The sequence below is a fragment of the Ctenocephalides felis genome, unplaced genomic scaffold (genome assembly GCF_003426905.1).
Source record: "Ctenocephalides felis isolate EL2017-DRISC unplaced genomic scaffold, ASM342690v1 CF-g0.4_SCAFFOLD_00845, whole genome shotgun sequence".
Taxonomy (NCBI): Eukaryota; Metazoa; Arthropoda; class Insecta; order Siphonaptera; family Pulicidae; genus Ctenocephalides; species Ctenocephalides felis.
The window spans coordinates 85,144,465-85,170,358 of record NW_020536999.1 but is presented as its reverse complement, the minus strand read 5'-3'; the positions used below and the strand labels follow the sequence as shown (position 1 = coordinate 85,170,358).

The 25,894-nt window shown below is 31.7% G+C and overlaps 2 protein-coding genes across 2 annotated transcripts; one reads left to right on the top strand and one right to left on the bottom strand.

Annotated features, from left to right (window-relative positions):
• The first annotated feature begins 7,763 nt into the window (after positions 1-7,763).
• On the top strand, positions 7,764-8,376 carry LOC113391210 (putative zinc finger protein 702). The gene has a single exon (XM_026627162.1). It carries the CDS (start codon positions 7,780-7,782, stop codon positions 8,374-8,376), a length of 597 nt encoding a protein of 198 aa, XP_026482947.1. The 5' UTR covers positions 7,764-7,779.
• A 487-nt stretch (positions 8,377-8,863) lies between these two features.
• Positions 8,864-24,771, bottom strand: LOC113391209 (cilia- and flagella-associated protein 43). Its single transcript, XM_026627161.1, has 15 exons — positions 24,602-24,771; positions 22,928-22,976; positions 21,358-21,456; positions 20,440-20,564; positions 20,097-20,202; positions 16,239-16,454; positions 15,347-15,438; positions 14,712-14,868; positions 11,426-11,563; positions 10,765-10,887; positions 10,543-10,695; positions 10,380-10,478; positions 9,868-10,032; positions 9,110-9,235; positions 8,864-8,878 (listed from the first exon to the last, which is right to left on the bottom strand). The coding sequence occupies exons 1-15, from the start codon at positions 24,769-24,771 to the stop codon at positions 8,864-8,866; spliced, it is 1,833 nt and encodes a 610-aa protein (XP_026482946.1).
• Between the last annotated feature and the right edge of the window lie 1,123 nt (positions 24,772-25,894).

Here is a 25,894-nt window from a genome sequence, read left to right as displayed (position 1 = left end):
TTTTTTGCATATCTTCACGTTTCAGAGGTTTCTGAACATTTTGTAATATGTACCTCAGAAAAAATGGATGTTTGTGTATGTGTGGATACAATTTTTCGTCGACGTTTTCGGAAATACCACGCAACCGATTTGAATGATTGAAAAAGCATTCAATTCCTACTGATGGGGGACTAGTGCTGATTAGTTTTTGGGAACCGGGCATCCGATTGAAAATGATTCAAACAACATTTAATTTAAGGCAGGTCCAGCTGTTTCGGAGATACGGAGCTAAATGTGCAAAAAATTTCAGTTTTTGAGAGAACTAAGCATCCGATTTGAATGATTCAAAAAAGTTTTTGCTTGTTTTTTAACATATTTCGACTTGCTAATTTTATGTTTTCTCAACGTTTCTAGTCATTCTGAATCGATTTGAACCAAAATTGGTAACAAAATGTTGCGCCGATATTTGACCTTTTGTCTACTATTTCTCAAAAACGGCTGAAAGGATTTAAAAAATTTAAAAGCCAGTCGATATAATTTGATAAAGACTTGCTTTGAAAGTTTTGCACGGCAATCGGCTGAGCCGTTTCTTTACAATTATCAGATAAAAGCAAAATTTTTCGTACACATTTTACAAAAAAAATCTAAAATCTTTTTGAAATTTTGGATTTTGAAAATTTGAAAATCGTTCGAAAGATATCAGTTAGAAATCATGCTGATTAATTTTAGGCAAAGATCAGCCAGGACGTTTCTTCATAATGGAATATTAAAAAAAAAATGTTTGGGGTTTCTAATAAAACTTAACATGGCGATAAAGTTTCTGGACTGGACAATAATCCTAAAATGTTATAGACCTATGAAAAGTGAAAACTTGATATATAATAAGTCATTAAAGGTTGGAGTTTGTCTAAACTTTAATTCTTTTTATAATGAATCCACTTCTCCTAGGCCTATAATATTTTAGAGGGTTTTTTTACAACTGTTGACCCTATCGAACAAACCTGAAGTTCTTCTCATGAGATTATCAATTATAATTAAGTACTCACCTATTCCTTAGGGCTTCATTGACTCGGCCCTCAAATGCCATATCTCTTGCCAGATTTTTCTCATTGACTCCAATATTGAGAGATGCTATTGACCTATCCAGTTCTTGGCTATATTTCTTCTTTTGCTCAATTTTTTCGTCCAAATCATCACATTCACGTTTTCTATAAAAGGACAATAGATAAATGGAAACATTTTTGTTAACAAATAATATCAGGATTGAAAAATGGATAGCTTACTAAATTTGCTTCAAGAACATCAAAAAATGTTTATATTATTATTAAAAACAAATTAGTAGCAGTAAGCAGGTGGTAAGAATTTATAAAGTTATGCAGAATATTTTACATTCTTTATTTATACCAAAATTATTACTATCTGCAAATTCGCTTAACAAATTATATTCATAGTTCCTGCAAAAGCTTATTCGATAAATCTCTTATAAACTCTAACTCTAATAAACTAGCTGCACCCGTTCACGATTCGCCATGTTTTATTTTCAATTAAAAATTTGAACAAAAATGCATATTTGTTACATCTAGTCTACCGGTTGTCTTGTTTTCCATAGTCTACATGTCTATATGATTATCTGTCTACTTCTCCATCTATCTATCTCTCAACCTGTCTACCAGTTTACCTGTCCAATAGTATACTTGTCAACCTGATGTTTATCAGTCTACCAATTTAGATTTTTCGACAATTTACCTATCTATCATTTTATCTGTCTAACAAATTGACTGCCTATCATTTTACCTGTCTATAAATTTACCTATCAACCCCATGGTAAATAGGCAGTTGTCCCGTCTACCATTTTACATATCCTACAATTTACCTGTCCACAAGTTTACCTATCTACCAATTAATTTACCCGTCTTCCTGTTCATCTGTCTACGTATCTAACTATTGACTGGTAGACAGGTAAACTGGCAGGCAAGTAAACAGGTAAAAAGTTAAATAGTTGAACAGGTAACTTAGATATATCTACCTGTAGGCAAGTAAACAGGTAAAAAGTTAAATAGTTGAACAAGTAGATATATCTATCTGTTCAACTATTTAACTTTTTACCTGTTTTCTTGCCTGCCAGTTTACCTTGCCTACCAGTCTGCTAGTCCACCAATTACCAAAATTAACTTAAAAAGATATAATAACTATAATAATTCTTACAAAATAAGGGTTTGCGGTAGAGCAGGTTAAAATTTTAGGCTTATGTGCTTTTCATATTTTAAGATAAAAAAATAAAAATTGACCGAAAAAATAAATTCTTCAGGATGGCCAACCCTTATCACTTGGCTTAAATCAAAATATCCGAAAACCTAGTCCGGGGATTTACCTAACGATTTACAAAATATATGTATATATATACATATAAAAAAAACATAATTACTATTAAAACTTGTAAATAATTCTTACAAAATTTGAAGTTTGTAGTAGGAGGTTGAAAATTTAGTGTTATATGTGTTTTTTATATACACATAAAATAAAAATTAACCAAGAAAATAAAAAAAAATGTTAAAAATGTCTCCGAGGCAACCAACCCCTACCACTTGGCTTCAATTAGGATATCCGAAAACCTGTGTCGGGATTTTCCTAACAACTTCCCAAATTTTCACGACAATCATATTAGATTATAACTTATGTTTCATCATATTGAAACTTACATGCCACCGATGACTTTATCCATTTTATTTCTAATGGCATCGAGTTCCTTCTCGAGAGCAATTGGTCCTACACTTTCTGGAACACCCATGTATTTGCGTTTTAAGTAAGCTTGGATTTCTTTTGAGACCTAAAATAATAATTTCTTTGAGACCTAAGATAATAAATATTTATCACAAAACTTATAAGGTTTTAATTTTTAGTACTTGAGTACTTAAGTATATAAAAGAAACTGCAACGAAAGCCTTTCTGAAAAACTTTTTGAAAATAAAATATTTGAAAATCAAGAAATACCTTTATAAAATTAATATAAAAATTTGTTCAATAACCCTTATTATTGGCATAGAATTAATATATCTAATTCTTCAATCAATTAAAGTTTACTGCCCCTGGTTTGATTTATCTTTTTTCTATAAATCAATGTTTTACCTTGACATTTTCTATAGTAACAAAATTATCTTGTAAATCTTCAATCTGCATTCTCATATATTTATGTTGCCATTCTTTAAGCAAAATCTTTCTTCGAAAATTAATAGCAGCTTGCATTGTTTTCAATTTTCTTTGACCGGCTTGTTTGATGACATCGTTAATGAAACGGACATCTCTTCTGCTTATTAGAATAGAATCCTGAAAATAATAGTGAGTAATAATCTTGAAGCGGCGGTAGCAATCTAAAATCCACATAGAATCCACATGGACGTCACATCGCTGAAGGCACGCTTGTGGATTTCAGCTTGCTACCGCCGCTCAAATCACACAGTGTTTACTGGGTGTAACTCAGATTATTTAATTTCATGCGTTAATAGAAATGGATAGCAAAATATAATGCCACATATGTTTAAATTTTATTCTATTAATTATATTAACCTTAAAGTCATCCAGATTCCCAGTAAGTTTAACCTCAACCAGGCCAGTCTTCATCACGTGTTGAATCTCCATGTCCTGAAAAGAAGCGATTTTTTCCTCTCGGAGCTCTTTTAGGTTTTGTATCAGCATCTGGTGATTATCTTTGGCTCGAGTCAGCTTGCGTTGATAAACCTGATAAAAAACAATATCTCCTTTTAAATTGATATCCTAAATATATATAAGTAAATCTTTTTGTGAAGAACTTTATGGAGACGTTGAGTGTATGAAAATTTTGATTTATTTGTCATATATGTCCAGAATAGTCCAGCCAGCCCTCCTGGCTGGGTGCGTATTTTACAAAACCCAAAAACATTTCAAAATAACATTCAAGATCAACGTTTATCTTTGTCTTTCATACTCATATTGTTGAAACAAACATACTACTATGCCATTTGCACACCCCTATATACCATATACCATTAATATAGACATCACTAGGATATAGATCAGGATTCCTTCATGCTGGTTGTACCGAAACTCTCTTGCTAAGTAAACCACAAGACGTAATAAAGTCGTAAAGGTTACATTACACGCGTGGCATATACGTAACCTGGAAGGCACACATCTATTTCGCGGACAAAGACGTAACGGCTGTTACGTTGCACTAATAGGCCGCGGTTGCCTTTTTGCCACGTATCTAAGTTGAATAAAAAGCGCGTAGATGTCTCTCATGTTACATATAATGATTTAATCAAATTTTCTGCAAATATAGAGTATATTTAACTAGTGATGTATGGCATCGTACCTTAAGGCAAATTGCTGGAACTTTCCGTACCGTAACGAAATGTTCGAGGAATATTAAATGTTTTCGAATAGATTATTATAAATATTGTAAAATTGTCTAACATTTATAAGAATTATATAAACTGAATTGGAAAGTTTAAAAGTATATTAGAATTTTAGTCAGAATTAAAATTAAAATCTGAATTATTTTCGATATATAAAAAAAATATTTTTTTTGAAAAAAAAAATTAAAACAATAGCTTTTTTTCCAAAAGCGATTAATTTGCTGAAACAAGCAGAAAGTTCTTTGAATCATTCAAATTGGAAGGCTTAGTTCTCTCACAAAATGCCATTTTCGCACATTTAGCTCTGCATCTTCGAAATGGCTAGGCCTGCCTATGCCAAAAACTAATAAACACTTCTCCTAATCATTACTAATTGAATCTTTTTTAGATCATTCAAATCGGATGCACCGCATCATGCCTTAATTACTGAAATTACTGAAAATTACTGAAGCTTCCCGTGTCGTAATTTAAATGTTATAAAAGCTTTAAAATATTTTGAAATATTTGAAAGAAATTAACTTTTTTATTTGAAAATATTTTTTCATATTTTGAAATTTTTTGAAGCGCGTAAGCGCCGCGTTTACGGTTATACATTTTTACGGAACGCGTAGAAATTTAAACAAAATTTGTACTTATTATTAACCCTTTTCACTCGAATGCCGCCGGAAAATTCATATAAATCTCAGAATTTGCGAGTGGAAATGGTTAATCTTTATAAAATATATGATAATTTGATATGCGTGATCATTTTTGTCCGTCAAATGGCTTTTCTTTTACTTTTTTATTAGATCTCCAAAACCGCTAGACCACCTGCCTTCCTAAAAATTTGATCAGTTTTTCATCTGGTTAATACAAATAAAATGTTTTTAGATCGGACGCTCCGTTTTCTGAAAGACGGAATTACCGTTTTGGCACTTTTTGTCCTGTATCTTCGAAACAGCTCGTTCTGCCTTTGCCAAAAACTAATCAGCACGTCTTAATGACTATATTAAAAAGTTAAAAAATAATTATTATTAAACGAAAGTATGAGTAAATGAGATATATTTCTAATCAAATATTTACACAAATTGCAATAGACAAAAATTACACAAGTTAAAATAAACAAACTCTTCGGCAAAAACAGTTTGTTCTCCAGATATTAGAAAAACACTGACATTAAATAATTATCCCGAACAAGTTTTTTTTTTGCCAAATCATTCGATTAGTTAATTTTATAATATCTCGATCGTTCAAGTCTTTCTGTATGAAAATGATTAGAAACCATCTACTTAATTAATAACTAATTAAATGTAAAATACTAATTACTTTGTTTACTTCGTGTTTACTTGCACATCAGTATAAAAAAAAAACTAAATAAAAATGAAAAACTAAATTTTAAATAATTAAAATTTTTCCAGGGCCTCTTGCGAGGCCCCTTGAAGCGCGAGGCCGTCGGCGGCCGCCGATACCGCCGCCGCCTAGCGCCGCTACTGCTCCCTATCAATAGGAATCGCATGTCTTTTGAACCATTCAAATCAGTTGATCCAATCGGTGGTTTCAACTATTGTGGTTTACTACTGGGTGGCAACCAGCAGCGATACAAGACACTCAATCAATATAATATCACATGATACTTATTCATCATAAATTAATTCATATACTTATTATTATACCAAATGAGAACGATCTGCCAAGCCGTTTCTTTGTCGTTTGGAAAAAACTGTTAAACATTTTGTCCACATTTATGCTCATACTACCGAACTGTTCAAAAGATATTAGTTGGGCATGATACTGGTTAGTTTTAGGTGAAAATCTACCGAGCCATTTTCTTGTAAGTAACTGTTAAAAAATAAGAACTAAGCCGATTTTTATAAAACTTTTTTCGGCGATATATATCATGGTCTTATAGAACTTACTGAAATATTACGGCCTTACGTCGACGATTTCGGGAACACCGATCATCCGATTTGAATAAATCAAAAAACAATCGATTCGTATTGACAAAGAGACGCGCTGATTAGTTGAAGGCAGGTCTAGCCGTTCCGAAGATACAGGGCAAAAAGTGCCAAAAATGGTAACTCAATTTTTAAGAGAACCGAGCATCCGATTTTAATAATTCGGAAAACATTTTACTTGTATTGACAAGATGAAAAATTGATCAAATTTTCATGAAGGCAGGTCTAGCGGTTTCGGAGATCTAATGAAAAAAGTAAAAATAATGCCATTTGGCGGTCAAAAATGATCATTAGACATATGCACAATAAATTATCAGATATTTTATAGAGATTTTAACAATAAGTATAAATTTTGTTTACATTCTTATGGGTTCCGCACCAATGTTTATCCGTTAGACGGCAACGCGGCGCTTACGCGCTTTGAAATTTCGTCTCTATGCAGTTAAAGAAGTACGATTGCTTTGAAAATTTCCAAATTTAGAATTTCCAAAATATGTCAAAATAAAGAAAACATTTTTTTTCGAAAAAAGGTAATTTTTTGTCAGATTTATAGTAGCTCAAAAATCTAATTTTTTCGAAGTAAATTTTTTTCAAAAATGTTAATCGTTTTTAAAAAAATGATAATTCTTGGTACGGGAAGTTCCAGCAATATGCCTTAAAGCACGATGCCATCCGCCCCACTAGTTTGAAATTATATAATCTATGATATCATTAGTCGATAACTTCGCAGATGAAATGTTTCCAACGTTGGCCATCCTTACCTCAAGCTTGGTATTTGTTTGAAAACTATAGAAATGTCACTTTGACATTTGAGTTGTTTGGAATTATATTGAATTTGAACAAAAGTGTTATAAATATATATTAAAACATATTTATTATACTTTTAAACCTTCTTATAAATATAAATAATAACTTATAATATAGAATTGAAAGCCTTTTCCACCTTTTATAAGCCATTGTTAGTTTGATTACAAGAACCAAGAGACGCCGAAAATGTCAGAAAAAACGAATTCAGTAACAACAATTAAAACTGAACCAATTGAATACCCTCTAGTGAAACAAGAAATTGATGATTATGTTATATCAGAAATATGTCCGGAAAGCGAAGGAACATATCTACAGCGAAATTGGAATTCTGAGGTAACAATGGAGAAAGAAATAAAACAAGAAACAATTGATGAACAACATGGAGTCATTAACAAAAATGTAAGAAGTGGAGATGATACACTTTATATATTGGTGAAGAAGATAGTAATTCAAGTAATATAGTAGATAATATAGACAGATGTAACAAATCATTCAAAACTAATTTAACATATCATCAAGCAAACCATGAATGTGAAATATGCCACAGAACATTCAAAACTAGACAAATTTTAAAAACACATAAAGCAAGCCATAGTCAAGAACGGCCTTTTAAATGCGAGACATGCAATAAAGCATTCAAACTAAGAAAAACATTAATCAATCATGAAATGATTCATTCCGAAACACGGCCTGATAAATGTGAAATATGCGACAAAACATTTGCTTCAAGACAATCACTAAAACAACATCAAATGCTCCATGCCGGAGAACGTCCTTTCAAATGTGAAATATGTTCAAAAACATTCATTCAAAAACAAACATTGAGGGTTCACAAACTAACTCACACTGCGGAACAACCTTTTGAATGTGATAATTGTGCTGAAACTTTTACTACGAGATATGCATTAAACCTTCACGAAATTGTTCATACCGGAGGCAATCCTCATCAATGTGAAATTTGCAATAAAACCTTTGCAACAAAATTCTCATTAAACCGACATGAATTGATTCATACTGGAGAACGGCCTTATAAATGTGAGTATTGCAGTAAATCATTCAAAACAAAAGCTATATTAAAACAACATGAAATGATCCACACTGGAGAACGCCCTTATATTTGTTTAGTATGCAATAAAGGATTTAGACGATCAGAACATGTAAGAATACATGCAAGGGAGCACCTTCGTGAATATGAAGCATATAATAAAACATTCGTAACTAAGCAATTATCAAACCAACATAAAATGGTTCAAAATGTAGATTGAGATATATGGTTGTACAATTTATGTATATTAAAACAAATAATTACAATGTAAGAAAAAATATTCTTTATCTATTTATTAACTTCCCATAGGGTAAGTTATAGTAATTGCAAAAGAATCTAAAATATTTTTTTTTATATATGTTTATGCATCAAAGGTTTCTGAACATTTCGACATGTCCTAGGGAACTTCCATTAATCATATGAAGTTTTAAGGGCAGGGGGGGGGGTTTATATATTATTTAAGTAAATCTTTGTTTAAAAGTCCTAAAGACAATTGTTTTAGTTGTCTTAAGTTGTGTCTTAAGAAGATTTTTAACTTTATTCGATCAACAACTCTACTGCAAGGCTAAAAATCATAAGAATATTGTGACCTAAGACACAAGTGACAATTATTGGTAAATTTTTCTTGAAGTCTTGGAAAATATACAACATTTCAACATTATTTCTATAAATATTTATGTGACTAACTCCTAAATCTAAATATACCATTACCAAACCAAATCCTAAATAGCATAATTATGTTGTTACTATTAGTTATATGTGATACTTATTATTATAAAGAGTGCCATCAATTATGAATTGTTATTAAAGTAATGTAGATAAATAAATTTGTTTACTTAAAGGAACATTATGATTACTTGAATGGACAAAGTCAATATCTATCCCTTCCAATTTTCATTTCCACATTGCAAAGTTTCACTTTATTTTACAAATTATTTTGTATTTAAATTTACCTGCTGTGTGTTTTCCACTTCAGCAAGTTCCAGCGCCAGAGCTTTTAGTTTAATTTCTATCTCGAGCTTCTGAGATCTCAGCTTGACCATGTTCTTCCAGATATTCTCATCTAAGGCTTTAGGTGCCTAGAATAAAATATATTCCTATTACAAATTGACTTAAATGAAACGTGTTCCAATACTTTCATTATGATTAAAGTATTATATTTTAAATCACTACCCAGTAAACCACAAAACGTAATTAAAACGTTAATATAAAATAACAGATGTTAAGTCAAACATAGTGGTTACGTAACCTAGAAGATACACAGACGTCTCTATTACCGTCTCAAAAACGCAACACTGTTACGTTGCGCGATAACATAACGGTTTCGTTTTTGTTACGTTTCCAAATTGCGCGAACACGTAACGGTTTTGTTCCAATATACGGTTAAGCTATAGCACGATTGGGTTGAACAAAGCTTTTCGTCGTTGTTTTAGCCAAATATCCTGACCTTATTTTGAAAATTTAAGAACTGTTGATAATGTATAATCTTGAAATCGTTTCTTTATAATTGATTGTAAAAATATTTTTGCCAATTTGAATAAAATCGTTTAAAAAATATGTACCAAATTAAATAACCAATTTCTTGCATTATAATGTTTTATAGCAACTCAGCAAACTTACAATTACAATTATGTATTCATTTCTTATTGATCAAGACGACCAGGCCTTAAGGCAAAATGCCATTTACATCTAGTTATCTAGATAAATTTACCTGCGACGAATGGTCCAACTGCAGCATAGCATTCAGAAATTCAGCTGCGTCCTGAGGCAGCAGATTGTATTTCGAATCATCAGAACCGCAGCAGCGTGCCATTTGATGCAGCACAACAGGACTCTGAATCAATTTTTGAGACCAGCGTGGGCGCTTCCTGTAAGCCTGGGAAAAAAAACATAAAATATAATCACAGTTATTATTATTTCTGTACAAAATAATTTTTATTTTGCAGAAAATTCTATTATTGTTTTATGAAAAATTCCCATAACTAGGAATCGTAGCAAAAACTAAACGTAAACGTGTTAGCGCAACAAAAACGAACGTTACATTAGTGACGTCCAAGTTACGTAGACGTCATTTGCAATGTTATACGTGGCATTAACGGTTGTATTATGTCTTGTGGGTTACTGAGAGGCGATTAAAAACTTTTCATATTTTTGATTATTTTTTTGTACTTATGTGAATCTCGAATTTATTTTGAGATTGAAGTTTAAACGCATTTAAAGTACCTTTAGTATGAGATCTTGGATCACAGCACTGCGATCTTCAAAGTTTGCTTTAAAGTTCCTCTCAAGTTGACGATCTCGATTGTTCATAGCCTCATATGCCTGAAAGCAATATTTTAAAGTATAGTAAAACATTTAAAATTATATTTCATATAAAATTATTCACCTTTCGACATTCTTTAACGCGATCCATCAATGCTGTCACTTCCTTTTGTAAAGTTTCAACTTCTTGAGCCTTCGCCTGCACTTCCTTCTCCATTGCAACTTCTTTTCGATTAAACTGGATACGTTGAATGCACGTGCGTCTATTACGAGCAACCTGTAGAAAAAAAATCTGTAGATTACTTAATTACTTTAAATAATTACTAAGACTGTTTTTAATACATACCTTAAATCCTTCTTGCTTAATAGCACTTTCCACTTTCAGCTTCTTTACTAGAAAGTCGGAAAGACGATGATTGAACCTTTCGATGCCAGTTTCAACATAATTTGTGACTTTTTCATATTCGGCCTACAATTAAAATGATAATATGTTGATAATCAATTTCAATAATGGTAGTATTATACCCATTAACCCATTAATATACTTAATAATCTATTTAACCCACAAAAGTTAAAATAACGTAGCACAGAAGTGACTTCGTTACAATGCTGATAGCTACGTTAATGAAACGTACATGTTACGTTTAGTTGTAACGTAGATACTTCGGTTTTACGTTAGTTTTTTCCCTTACGTTTGTTACGTGGCAGATACGTTCCAACGTTTCATATATTTACCATACAAAATGGTCGGTTTTGTACAGCTGTTTAAAAATATAATATGTATATAACACATCTCATTAATATAATTCTTTATATTTTGATAATTTTTAAAATTATCCAAAAAGAACAAGTAAAACATTAGGAATAAAAATAAAGGCGTCAAAAATACAAAATCATCCTACCATTGACAATGATTTTCAGATTGAAAAAGTATTATTGAACTTGCCAATTAATTTTTTTGACAATTCTTGCCATGTATCTTACAAGACAATGCTCATGTATCTTACCTGTAGCATTCGTTTATAACGTTCTCTTTCCGACTGAAGAAAAGCAATTTTATCATTGTATTCCTTGATCAATTTCAGATCTTCCTCAGTGTACTCTTCTGGTCTCTTTTCTGTTAAGCACTTAGGCTCAGGAGGTGTCTGCAGATATAAGAGACTTCATTAAATACTGGACACAAGAATTTTTAAGCAGGTCAGTAAAAATATCTAACATATTGTAAGAAATTTATTCCACTATCAAAATAATAAAACATCAAAACATTGTTTTAAATTTAATTTATCAACTTCCCGAAGGAGAAGTTTATGTTTTCATAAAAAAATCCGAATCGCTAATTTTATGTTTTCTCGAAGTTTCAAGCCATTCTGAATCGAATGAAACCAAATTTGGAAAAAGTATGTGTGTGTGTGTATGTGAACAGATTTTTTGCCGTAAATCGACGTTTTCTCAAAAATTCGATGTATCTCGATGAGGACTTTGCGCGACGATCTGCCGAGCCGTTTCTTTGTAATTGGAAAAAAAGTGTTAAACTTTTTGTCCACATTTAAGCTCATACTACCAAATAGATTTTAAAAAATCAAAAACTGTTCGAAAGATATTGGTTGGGAATGATACTGATTAGTTTTAGGTGAAAATCTACCGAGCCGTTCGATTTCAATTATGTGTAATAAATCCACTCGGGATACTTTTAATTACTAATAAATTAATTTATTTTTTATTGATTAAGTCTATTATTTACACATATCGGGAAGTTCATGTAACTTGCCTCAAGGCAAAACACCAGTACCAACAAGTTAAATTAATATTTATCATCATATTAACACCATTTTATTCTTTATTCTTGTATAATGCTAATATGATGTCGTCATACAGTGTTAAATATAACCACGAGCGGCGTTGCGCGCGATTGACCTCATATTATGCATTAATAATAATTGTTATGAATTTAAAAGATGGTAAATGTCTCATCTTTCACAAAACTTCTCTCTATGCTTACAACTGTCAACTCAAATGTCAAATTACTAATATGTTATCATAGTATGCTACTAATGTATTAATTTTCTTTTTAATTTTTCACATATGTTTATATTCTCACAAATGTTAATTTAGTTAAATTAAATACATCATTAATTAAACTAGATTATTAAAAAGTACGCGATCATTTCCGTCAATACTTCTTGCAAGCAGTGCAATTATCTAAAAATGTCTGAAACAAAAATTGTTTACAATAATAATCAGAAAATTAAAATCGAACCACCAGAATATTCAGTGGAAGATATAAAACTTGAAATTGAGGATAAATTTGATGTTCTTGAAGACATCATTAAGTCTGAGTCCTGTTCTGACAATGACGAAACATGTTGCGAAACTTTCATTAATTCTGAGGTAAAGATTGAAGAAGATATCGAACAAGAGATAATTGAGACATCAGCTTATGAATGTGATGATGAAAAACCTTTTGTATGCTCATTTTGCAATGGAGTATTCACTACAAGAACTTTATTAGATCAGCATGTGTGTGATCAACCTGAATCTGATAATTCAACTCATTCTGAAAATCGTTTTCACAAGTGTGAAATGTGCAATAAGATATACTTAAGCCCGGATGATTTGAAAGTACATATGGGTACTCATACGGGAGAGTGTCCTTATATTTGTAAAATATGCCTTAAGACATTCATGCATTTGGGTAATTTGAAAAAGCACATGGATTCCCATTCTAGTAAACATCCTTATACATGTGAAATATGTAACAAAGAATTCTGGCAATCGGAGAATTTAGAGCAGCATAAGCTTACTCATAAATGTAAAATATGTGATATGAAATTCACCACATCGAGTGCTATGAAAAAGCATAAGAATTTTAATTTAGGAGAACGTCCTTACAAGTGTGAAATATGTAACAAAGCCTTCAATAAACCGATATATTTAAAGAACCATATGTTTTCTCATACTGAAGAAAGCCTTCATAAATGTGAAATATGCAGTAGAAAATTCACATACCCAAGTCAAGTAAAAAGGCATATGTCTGTTCATACAGGAGAACGCCCTTATAAATGTGAAATATGCCATAAGCCATTTTCACGATTAAGTGATATAAAAATTCATATGCGTGTTCATTCTGGAGAATGTCCTTACAAATGTGATGAGTGTGGAAAGGCCTTCAGTCAATCGTGTAATTTAAAAACTCATATAAGAACTCATGCTGGAGAACGTACCAAGCAATGCCAGATATGCTATAAGAAGTTCTCACATACGACTAATATTAAAAAGCATATTCGTACTCATACAAAAGAACGTCCTTACAAATGCGGAATATGTGATAAAGACTTCAAAGTATTGGATAGTTTAAACCGGCATATGCTTACTCATATTTGAGAAATATGAAATATGCAATCAGACATTTGTTCAGTAGATGGTGTGAAAAAGCTAATGGATCTACATAATCACTTTGAGAAGGCATTTGGCTGTCTCTTTCAATCAATTTATCTGTCTATCTGTCTATCTTCCTACTTATCTACCAGTTTACCTGCCCACCTATATACCTGTCCAACTGTCAACCTGTCCATCTGTGTATCAATATTTTTACGTGTATACTATTTCCCCCCACTAAATGATTTATATTAGCCATATAAACTTGTTTGTAATATAAAGAGAATTATAAAACTGCAACAGATCAATGATTTTTTCTTTTTGTGTAATAATTAGGCTTGCACCGAATATTCGATTACAATTTGGTATTCGGCATATTAGGGACCTTTTTTGATATTTGGCTGAATACCTAATAGTCACTTACTATTTGGCCAATTACCGAATAGTTGGAGCCGCCGCCGCTCAGCGAAAATATTGTGTGTTTTATCTTTTTTGCAATGGATCTGTATATTTGGAAGTCTTTAGTTTATATGATATGAAGAAATGAATTCGTTATTATATCTTGTATATATAATACATAATTTAAACTTTTTTGACTTTTGAGATTATAAATGAACACGTAAAGAAATCTTTTCTCAATATTCAAAAGACACGTTATTGTTAAATGTTTATGTTAAGAGTCATTCAATGCATGTATCTATATTCAATGAAGTCTTTCATTATATTTAATCTGAGCATTTCTAAATAAAAAGATATCATAGGTTCTTTATAGTTAGTTATTTTCATACTAAACATTTTATACTAAAAATATTTTTTATGATAAAACTACTTTTGCCGGGTCTATATATATATATATATATATATATATATATATATATATATGCATATGTATGTATATGTATATTTATTTCATGAAACCTTTTTAATTTCATCCTCCCATAGGACTTCTAGAACTCCGTTCATCATTTTCATAAGAGCCCTTAGACGAAAATCATCAGCTAATTGAAGTAATCGAATTCTTTCTTCTTCAGCTGCTTTTTCATCTAAAAGTAACTGCTCACTCGGTGATATATATCTGAATAAATAATAAGATTATTATAAAAGACTATAAAATAATATAAAAATCAAAATTTCACCATTATATCGCCACATTTTGCAAAAGTGCTAAACTTCAGTTATTTCCAAATCCTTATTAGGATTTATTAGGAAAATTATTAGGATTCTTTTTTAGTGCTTTAAGGAAAAAATCACTTATTCCTAATATTTTGATATATGATTTTTATTTTTTAATTATATTTAATGTTGATTAGTTGGTACATTTGCAATTTTGATGCATCTGCTGATTTGAAGAAGTTTTGAAGACCATTAACAAAGAAATTTTACTTCAAATTTCTGCCAAAAATCATATATTCTACGAATATTGTATTTCTACGAAAAGGGATTTAAATTTGAAAACTTCATTATAGAAGCATTTTTATAAGATATGATTATTTGTACATATCAAAAAGTACATGCTACTTGCCTTAAGGTAAATAGCTGCTCAGTAAAATTACCTTTTAGCATCAACTTCATCATCAGCCACTGTTACAATAGTTTCTGGTTTTTCTGCCGGAGACCATTCAGGATCCATCACGTCTACGGTAATCTAAAAATAATTATTTTTAAGTTAGATTTGTAATAAAACATTATTAAAAAATTCCGATAAGAATCCACAGAGAAACTCACGGGAATCTGATGAGATCTCTGAAGAAGGACCCAACAAGTAGCTAAAAACAAATGGGAATCTAATAAGAATTTAGTTGGACTATACAAAGATTTTATCTAATAAAGGTCTCATAGGGTGTATGTAATAAAAATCCATTAATACTTGGGTAATCGATAATAATTAAGATTCCAAAGCGTCCAACTTCCTGGTGAAAATAGTAGGAATATTATAAGAACATTAATGTGGTAAGAATCTTATTGAATTATAAAAATGTTGTAAAGAATCTAACGGAAATATAATAAGACTTTAGTTAGAATCTATAAAGATTTTAATAATCTTATAAAAACCTAATAAAATTTTGGGGATAATCTAATAAAATTCTGATAAGTGTCCAATCGAATCAAAGCGGAATCTTTGTGAGGATCTAGTGGAAATTTGCTAGCATTCTCATAATGATTCGAAAACATAGCTATGTTAATTAAGAGTATGCCCATAAGATAACCTGTAAATTTACTACTCGGTTACTATTCGGTATTCGGCACCTTTTTTGATATTCGGCCGAATACCGAATTGTAACTCACAATTCGGCCAAATACCGAATAGTTAAAATCAAAGGAGCCGCCGCCGCTCAGCGAAAATATTGTGTGTTTTATCTTTTTTGCGATGTGCCTGTATATTTGAAGATCTGAAGATTTGAATTAAAAAATGTGAAATTGATTCACAAATTGTTTTCTACTTACATAGTCCAAAGAGCAGTCCTTGAGCTCTGCCAAAATGTTCTGCTCATTGACAATATACCTCAATCGTTCGTTTTTATCTGCGATAACTTTCATTTCTCTCTCCTTGAGTGCCATCATTTCTGCAAAGTGACGATTGAAATACTCCCTCAACAATGTAGCATCTCGCTGAGAAAACACTTCTTCTGTTTTCATCTGATCGATGGTGGCCACTTCAAACTAAAAAAAAAGATTATAGAAAAAAACTATATGATTATTATATATTTATTTTAGAAACTTGATTAATATTAATAACTAGCTGGCCCGACATACTTCGTCCTGTCAAAAAAATCTACCAAATCGGTTCTGATTGCTCTGTTGATCTTTTAAGGTTCTGTCTAAAGCATCAAAAGAGTTTTTATGTGCCATCGTGCATTCATCCCAAACGATCAATTGATATTGCTGCAAAACCTTAGCCATTGCATTGCATTGCATTGTTCTTCGAAATGTTGCATGTTGGAGTTTCATTGCTTTGCATATTTAATGGCAATTTTAGTGCTGAAAGGGCTGTTCGATCACCTTCGAGTAAAGTTGCTGCGATTCCCGATGATGCGAGTGCAAGTGCAATTTTGTTTTGTGAGCGAATTGTTTCTAGTATTAATAAAATAAAAAAAAATCTTATACCACCAGGCGCATCTAAGAAGTATATCCCCCCAGTTCCATCATTTGTTACTTTCATAAGAATATCGAATACATACCTCTGTTGTTCATTTAACAGTGGAAGATTTGTTTCGATTAATTCTTTCAAATTGTTGAGATCATACAATTTTTCTCGATGCAACTCTTGGTTAAAAACATCATGCATTGGACGATTAGGCGCGGCCAGGCCTAAGTAAGTTAATACTTTGTTTGATATCATCAAGCACATGTCTTCAATTGAAATCAATGCTTTGTTGTAAATTTCTTTACTGATTTGCATATTTGGATTTTTCATTCTATTCCGTATTTGACACAAAATATCATCACACATATGATCTTTGTACTTGATCCACAAATCAATTGGGTTTGATGGAAAGCATGTGGATATGATTATAGAAAACAATGTTTGTATTTGATGAGCGTGTGAAGATATTACAGCATCGGTGAGAGTTTGATCCCAATGAGCGTCATTTTATAGCAATTGTAAACGTTGACGGGCTTCTCTGTAGGATCCACACAATTCACCATCAACAGTTCGTAAATGTTGGAATGATGTTGAGCCACGTACATTGACTAATAGCAGTCATAAAAAAAACATTCACCATGGCTTGGATATACTGAATAAATTCGATCAATCGCATCGGTGGAATATACATCTGTGTATCCTAGTTCTGGTTTTCCTTGTTTCCGTCGTAAAAATCTTGATTCCAAGTATAATATTATGGCATTTCAGAGTATAACAGTGTTTGTACAAAATTATCGTTTTGACATGTCTCAAAAAAACTTGTTATTGTAGTAGATGGTGGCTGAGCAGCTCCTTGACCTGCGTTTCCTGCTGTAAAGTACACCCTTTGTCCATTTACTAAATGCACAGCTAAGTGAATAACAAAAGGGTGTCTCTCATGAATTGGAAAAGAAAATATTAGCCAAATTGCTTCATTACTACTAACATAGCGGCCCATTTGGTATTGAGCAACTTTTATGTTCATTTCGGTCGTTATGTTCTTGTGCAGTACGATTAGATCAGTAATTAGCTTGGTTTGTAGCATTTTGTGTTCTTCTACTTAAATTGCCTCGTCTTATAGGAGGCAATATTAAAATATTGTGTCACATGCAATAACTTTTTATTCATAGGTAGATAACAAAACACTACAAACAAAACAAAAGCACACTCAGTAGAGTATAACAGAAAATGCAAGAAAATGCCGCCCTTGCACTGGCAAGGGCGGCAAATGGACATTGACATTGATTTTTTTAAATCTTATATGACTTGAAGTCAAATTCTTTAACGCCATACCAATTTTATCGCCTGCCGAAAGTAAAACAAAAGAAATAGTGTCGAGAAGCTGACTACGATTATTTGTATTAGTTAGAAAAGGGCTGTTTTAAAGGCTTTCCCGACAATTATTTGAATCTTTCTCGCCGTAAGAACCATCCTTGGACATCAACGAACATTTTAAAAAAAGAATTGGCCAAATTGGTTCAGGCGTTGTTGAGTTATGCGCTTACCAACACATTTTGCGATCCATTTTTATATATAAGATTAGCTATAGAAAATTTAGTTTAATAAAAAATAAAATAAAAATATAAGTAAAAAATTAATAATACGAATTACTAATATTTTTAATAATTCCATCAGTTTTAACTTCAGAGAGTGACTCCGTTTCCATGTGTATATCATCCGATTTTTTTACTTTTCGTCAACGTTTTTTAGAAAATGACTAACCCGATTTCAAAAATGTAAAATCCATTTAATACAAATCGATAAGTACTTACAAAGATTAGTTGTGAACTGCGTGATGCTCAGTTTAGACGTTTTTTTATATTAAGCAAAAAAAGTGATAAATTATTCGTCCATGTTTTAATCAAAAATCCTGAACAGTTTTTGAAAATGTAAAAACCGTTCGAAATATATTACAAATTACTCCCTAGTTAACCACAAAGCGTAATGAAAACGTTAATATAACATAACATATGTTTTTATAACGGCCTAGGCTGTTACATTACAGCCGTTACATTACAGGCTGTTACATTACAGCCGTTTACAGCTGTTACATTGCGAGATAAGGTAACGGTTTCGTTTTTGTTACGTTTCGATAGATATATAGTTGAGAATCGTGCTGATAGTTTTTGGCAAAGATCAGCCTGACTGTCATTTTGTAATTGGATGTTAATAATTTTTGTTTTGCATTTTCAATTAAATTTAGCATTAAAATATTATAGTCCTACAAAAAATGAATGTTTTATAAAGTCTAAAGGAGTTAGAATTATTAGTATATTAGTATAAGAAACAGTACATTAATCACGTGATCAAATTTTAAGAATTTTGGAACTCCTCCCACCTACTTGGTAATACATGGCAGTATTTAAAATTACAGTTGAGTTTTTTTTATAAATAGCCAAACCTCAATTTTTATTGACTAAATCGATTATTTACACGTATCTGGAAGTCCATGCAACTGGTCTGAAAGCAAACTGCCACTTACACCTAGATACCTATAATTGACCTGTGTTCTATGGAAAGAGAAAGGACCAATGGGACTTCGCCCATTTAAAAGATGAGTATAAAATTAAGTCAAGATTTATAACATTCTAGATCCTCCCCCCACGAAGTAATGCCTAACGGCGGTTTCCGTGGGGACCAGCGGCAAGGGCAAGGGTATTAAGTCCGAAATACCCAGACAAAAGACCAGTCTGGGATGCATAGAGGCATTTCCTTCGCTATACAAAAAAAACCTAGATACCTATAATTTTTGTAAGTAAAAGCCCGGGCACACGACGCCAGTATTTCTTGTAACATGTTTTTTGTTAAGTTTTATCGAAAGGTGAGCATGTTCAAAGAAACTATTTTAATTTTACGTTTTATACGCTCACCTTACGAGAAAAGCTTGACAGAAAATACGTTACAAGATATACTGACATTGTGTGCATCAGACTTAAGTCAATTAAATTAATTGATCAACACTTAATTCTACTAATTTATGCAGATAGGTCAATTAAATTAATTGATCAAGAATAATTAAAATTCATAAGAACACAAAATTTATTTTTAGCGATCTAAACGCTTTACATTACATTTACATTACATTTCTCTATCTTTGATCTCGTTTCAATTTTTAAATAAGGATTTTTTTATTAATATGTTGTCAACAGTAATTGCCAAATATGTTATTGGAAACCTACCTGAGAGTATCTGGCTTCGTTCACTGGCACATAATCACCTGCAGTGTCTCCTTTGGGTAGATCAACACTATGATCTGAAGATTCACCACCAGAATCAGTATCCGACCTTCAAAATAAAGAATATAAAGAATATAAGAAATTAATAAGTTAGTCCAGTAATAAAGTTTAATTACTGCTGATATGCTTATAAGCCTATATTACATATTGTCATGTTAAATGGGATATTTCACTCGATGATGCATCTAACAATCAGTCACAAATGATACAAGAGCTATTTTCCATCTTGATAATTAGACGTAACAGAATGGCATTTTTATTTATATTTATATTAGTATGAACCTACATTCTGTCTGTTTCCCTGATGGCTCTGGCAAATCTAGCCTGATCAGGATCTAAAATTCTTGGTTCTCTTGCCAATTCATCTCTCAGCTGTGTCGGAGTCTTCGGTAACCAGCCTCTGTACAAATCCTAGACAAGTATAAAACAAAAATAAAAAATCTTCAAAAATATACGAGGTGTGTTCAAAAAGTACCCGGAATTACTAATAATTAAATTTCGCGGGTCTGGAGTGTCTGATTGTCAAAAATTTTTTTTTATTGTGTTGGTATACATGCCCCTAAAGTATGATGAAATTTTCAGCTATATTCACTGTTTACTTTGTCTGTGGTAGTCGCTAAGGTTCGACGTGTTTTTCTGAGCTCGGCGATTTTTACAATGGAAGAATTGAAAAGTCAAAGAATTTGTATTAAATTTTGCGTAAAAAATGAAATAAAGTGTTGCAAAGTGCAAAAATTCACCAGATATGGCTCCGTGTGACTTTTTCCTATTCCCAAAGTTGAAGAGACCCATGAAAGGACGGCGGTTTTCCTCGATTGAAGAAAATCGCTGAGAGTGCTCAAGGACATATCAAAAAGTGAATATCAAGGGTGCTTCGAAAATTGGAAAAAACGCTGGCATAAGTGTATTATATCTGGGGGGGGACTACTTTGAAGGGGACCACATTAATGTAGACGAATAAATAAATATTTTTTTGAAAAAACGAAAATTCCGGGTACTTTTTGAACAGACCTCGTATAAACACATTGATAAATAAATATATAAAATACAAATGAAATGAAATGGAAAAAGAAACTTACAAATTATACAATCGTCAACGATCTCAAAATAGAATTATTATTTACATGTGAACTATTTATTTAAAAAAAAATACAAATAATTAAAATATTTACACTCAATTAGGTAAAACAAAGAATATAATAACCTGCAATGCAGCAATTTGTTCGATTCCTCGCAAAGTCTTAAGCACGGACACTTTATGCTGATGTTTTGGATCTGGTGGAGGCATCGCATAATTTTCAACCTAAAAATTAAAAAAATCATATAATTATAGTACATAAATTAATATTTAGTATGAATTATAATATTACATTAATCATAATATGATAGAATTTTTATTTTTTATGGAATTTTTTCAATTTATTTAAAAATATACCAGATGTATACTGGTTCACGCTTCGTCGTGCTCTACTTTCAATTAAAAATTTGAACTTAAATGCATATTTGTTACATCTAGTCTACCATTTGTCTGGTCTACTTGTCTATATGATTATCTGTCTATCTCTCTACCTGTCTACCAGTTTATCGGTGAACCAATTTAAAGGTCCACCAATTTACCTGTCAAACTGTTTATCAGTATACCAATTCAGTTGTCTACTAGTTTATCTGTCCACCAGCTTACCTCTCCCCCAGTTTACCTGTATAAAAATATACTTGTCATGTTTATCAGTCTACCAATTTAGCTGTCTACCGTTTCATCTGTTCAACAATTTACCTGTCCGTCAATTTACCTGCCTATCAATTTAACTGTTCAACTATTTTACCTGTCCACCAACTTACCAGTCCATCAATTTACGTGTCTATTTCTCTATCAGCCCACCCATTTATCAGTGGACCAATTTACTAGTACACCAATTTACCTGTTAACATATTTATCAGTATACCAATTTAGCTGTCTACTAGTTTATCTGTCCACTAGCCTACCTGTCCAACAATTTACCTGTATACCAATATATCTGTCAATATGTTTATCAGTCTACCAATTTAGCTGTCTACTGTTTCATCTGTTCAACAATTTACCTGTCCACAAATTTACCTGCCCATCAATTTACGTGTCTATCTCTCTACCTATCTAACAGTTTATCAGTGAAGTTGCTCTCTACTAGTTTACCTATCCACTAGCCTACCTGCCCAACAATTTTTCTATATACCAATATATCTGTCAACCTGTTTATCAGTCTACTAATTTAGCTATCTACCGTTTCACCTGTTCAACAATTTACCTGTCCACCAATTTACCTGTCTCTCAATTTATCTGTTCAACAATTCACCTGTCTACCAACTTACCTGTCCATCAATTTACATGTCTATGTACTTATCTGTCTACCAGTTTATCAGTGAACCATTTTCTAGTCCACCAATTTACCTGTCAATCTGATCATCAGTATACCAATTTAGCTGTCTACTAGTTTATCTGTCCACCAGCCTACCTGTCCAACAATTTACCTGCATACCAATATATCTGTCAACCATAGCTGTCACCTGTTTATCAGTCTACCAATTTAGCTATCTATCGTTTCACATGTTCAACAATTTATCTGTCCACCAATTACCTATCACCTGTTTATCAATCCACGATTTTACCTGTCAACTAATTTACTTGATGTCTACCAATTAACCAGTCAACCTGTTATATCTACCAGTTGTCCTTCTACTATCTTACATATCCTCCAATTTACCTGCCTACATGCATATTTCATTTGTCTACAACTTACCTCAAAATTACTTCGAATGCCTCGGATCACTTGTCCTTTGACTTGCATTCTGAAAAAATAATGAAATTAATGACTTACTTTCTATGAACCTTCGATATTTATTTTAGATTCGATTCATGTGGAAAATCAGTTTCAGATTATTGTAAATTTAATGGTTTTGTTTTTAAGGTCCACGCAAAAATCCCACTTGCTAATTTTATGTTTTCACGTTTCAAGTCATTCTGTATCTCTAATGAGACCAAGTTTGGAAATAATATGTGTATGTAAACCGATTTTTTACCTTTGTTTTCACGTTTCAAGTCATTCTGTATCAAAAAGCAATTTGATATAACTAGGTAAGGTCAAACCTTGGTTAGGTTTGCGACAAGATCGGCCAATCGGCCTTTGTAATTAGCAGAAAAGTACAAAAAAATTGTCTACGTTTTGGCAAAAATCCTGAACAGATTTTCACGAATTTTCAGAAACTATTCAAAGATATCGGTTGGAAATCGCGTTTATTAGTTTTTGGTAAAGATGGTCGCATCGTTCATTCGTAACCCAGTAAACCACAAAAGTTGAAATAACGTAGCACTGCAGAAACATCGTTACGTTATTTATGGTTACGTTAATAAAACGTTAATATTACGTTTAGTTGTAACCTTAAATCGGCTTGAACGTTAACGATTCGTTTTTGTTTATTACGTAACAGTTACGTTACACTGTTTCTTAAATTTAACATACAAAATGGACGGTGCGGTACAGCCATAGATAAAGAAGAGTGTTTCACAAAACTGTCAAAAAGATAGTTCTACTCTTTTATCTATGCGTGACTCTATGCACGTAATCACAACTGTAAGTTTTTGTAAGATTCTGATAAAACTTTGTATAACGATAGATTTCGTAGTCTGAAATATCATATTAAAATATTATAGGCCTACTATAAGAGGTTGAATTTTAAAAATTCACCAAAGTTAAATATGTCGCCACATGCTTGACCGGTTATAATCAGAATCTATGCCGAAGCATCTGTACATTTTTACAACTTGTTTACTTGGAAATTTCTATCAAAAATATTACATATTATTCTTAGCAATGATTATTTTAAAATTTACCATATATCATAAGAGCAAAATATAACCACAGCGTTATCTAACTAGTTTAATAGTTCTAATTTTTAAGTGACATCAAAGACACCTACATATTTAATTTCTAATTTGGAAACGTAACTATAACGAAACCGTTACTTTGTCGCGCAATTTGGAAATGTAACTATGACGAAACGTACTGCTACGTAACTTGTCGCTTTACGTAACAGGCCGTTTCGTTTTTGAGGCGGAAATAGAGATGTCTGTGTACCTTCTATGTTACGTGACCGCTATGTTTTGATGTAATATCTGTTACGTAACATTAACGATTTAATTACATTTTGTAGTTTACTGGGTTATATACATTTATTCAACCAAATCTAAACAGCCATTGCAAAGTTTGTAATAAAAAATCCTTTATCCCTTGTTACCTATTATAACCGTTACTTTGTCGAGCAATTTGGAAATGTAACTATGACGAAACGTATCTGTTACGTAACATTAACGTTTTAATTACATTTTGTAGTTTACTGGGTTATATACATTTATTCAACCCAATCTAAATAGCTATCGCAAAGTTTGTAATAAAAAATCCTTTATCCCTTGTTACCTATTATAAGTGGTGTCAATAATCCATTTGGTGACCAGATCTTGTGCAGCAATCTGTGCCTCCAAATATTGACGAGTCTGCTCCCTTTGCTCTTTCGCCATACGAATTTTGGCATCTGCAGTATCCGTGTCCAAGTTGAAGGCCTGAGAGAAAGGAGCATAATTATACATTTTCTCAAAGAGAGTAAGAGCACCAATTTATTTGGAGCAGTCTATTCATTTCCATAATGAATCTTCAATATTTTTGAAGTAGAAATACCTAGCCGGTGAATATTAATTTAAATTTAAGTTTGTTTCGTTCTACAAGAGTGATAAAAGATATTGTGTATAATAGGTTGGTCATTAATATGGATATTTTCGAATTTTATTGCTTCCAATGGCTCAATTGCTTCTAAAATAATAAAATACTTCTTTGAAAGTTATAGCTCTTAATATCAACTTTAAGATAGTCCGCACACCAACCAAAGTTTCTTATGGAAATAACATGGGCAAAATTGCGTTTATAATTTAGGATTTTATAACTTGAATAAAAAATATGAGATTAAAACTTCATTTGCTTGTTTTGAACATGAATAAAAAATTCAGAACAAAGATTTGATAAATTTCATAAAATAAGTATTTTCTTATGAAGAAGTACTAAGAAACTTCGGTTGGAGTGCGGACTGTCTTAAAGTTATTATTGACAGCTAAAACTTTCAGAAAATTTTGAAGTAAAACTTCTTTAAGCGCGACTATAGAGTAAATCTGTGCAAATGCAACGGAAAAGCGATACGAATGCCAATGATTCGTCATTCGCTTTCGATAAGATCATTTCTATACAGGTCGATTGTGATTGGTCGTCGTGTCGCGTGAGTATGATTGCTTTGATTGTATAGTGGAAATAATAAAACAAATAAAAAATCTGACGTGTAAGAAACGTAAGTTTATTGAAGTAATTTGTATTATTCGTCGCGTGGTCATTAAAATAAAAATTATTTTTATAGGCAAGACTGTTATTATAGTTCCTCAAAGAATGAGACTGTATCGCCAGCAAAAAAGTAAAAAAAAACAAGCAGTCAATGAATGTATGTTAGTTTTAATTACATGAAGTTCTTCAAACACAATTACATGATAAGTAAAATTGTGAAAACAATATTTCGTTAGGCGTTGTTTAACATAATAATTCTCTGCATTTTTATAGATATGAAAAATATCAAAGCACCATAGCTTTATTCTATCATGCCAAAGATATATCTTTTTCAGAATTATGTCTCAGACACTTTTGGAAGTTTAGAGAAAGTCTACATGTTTTTCG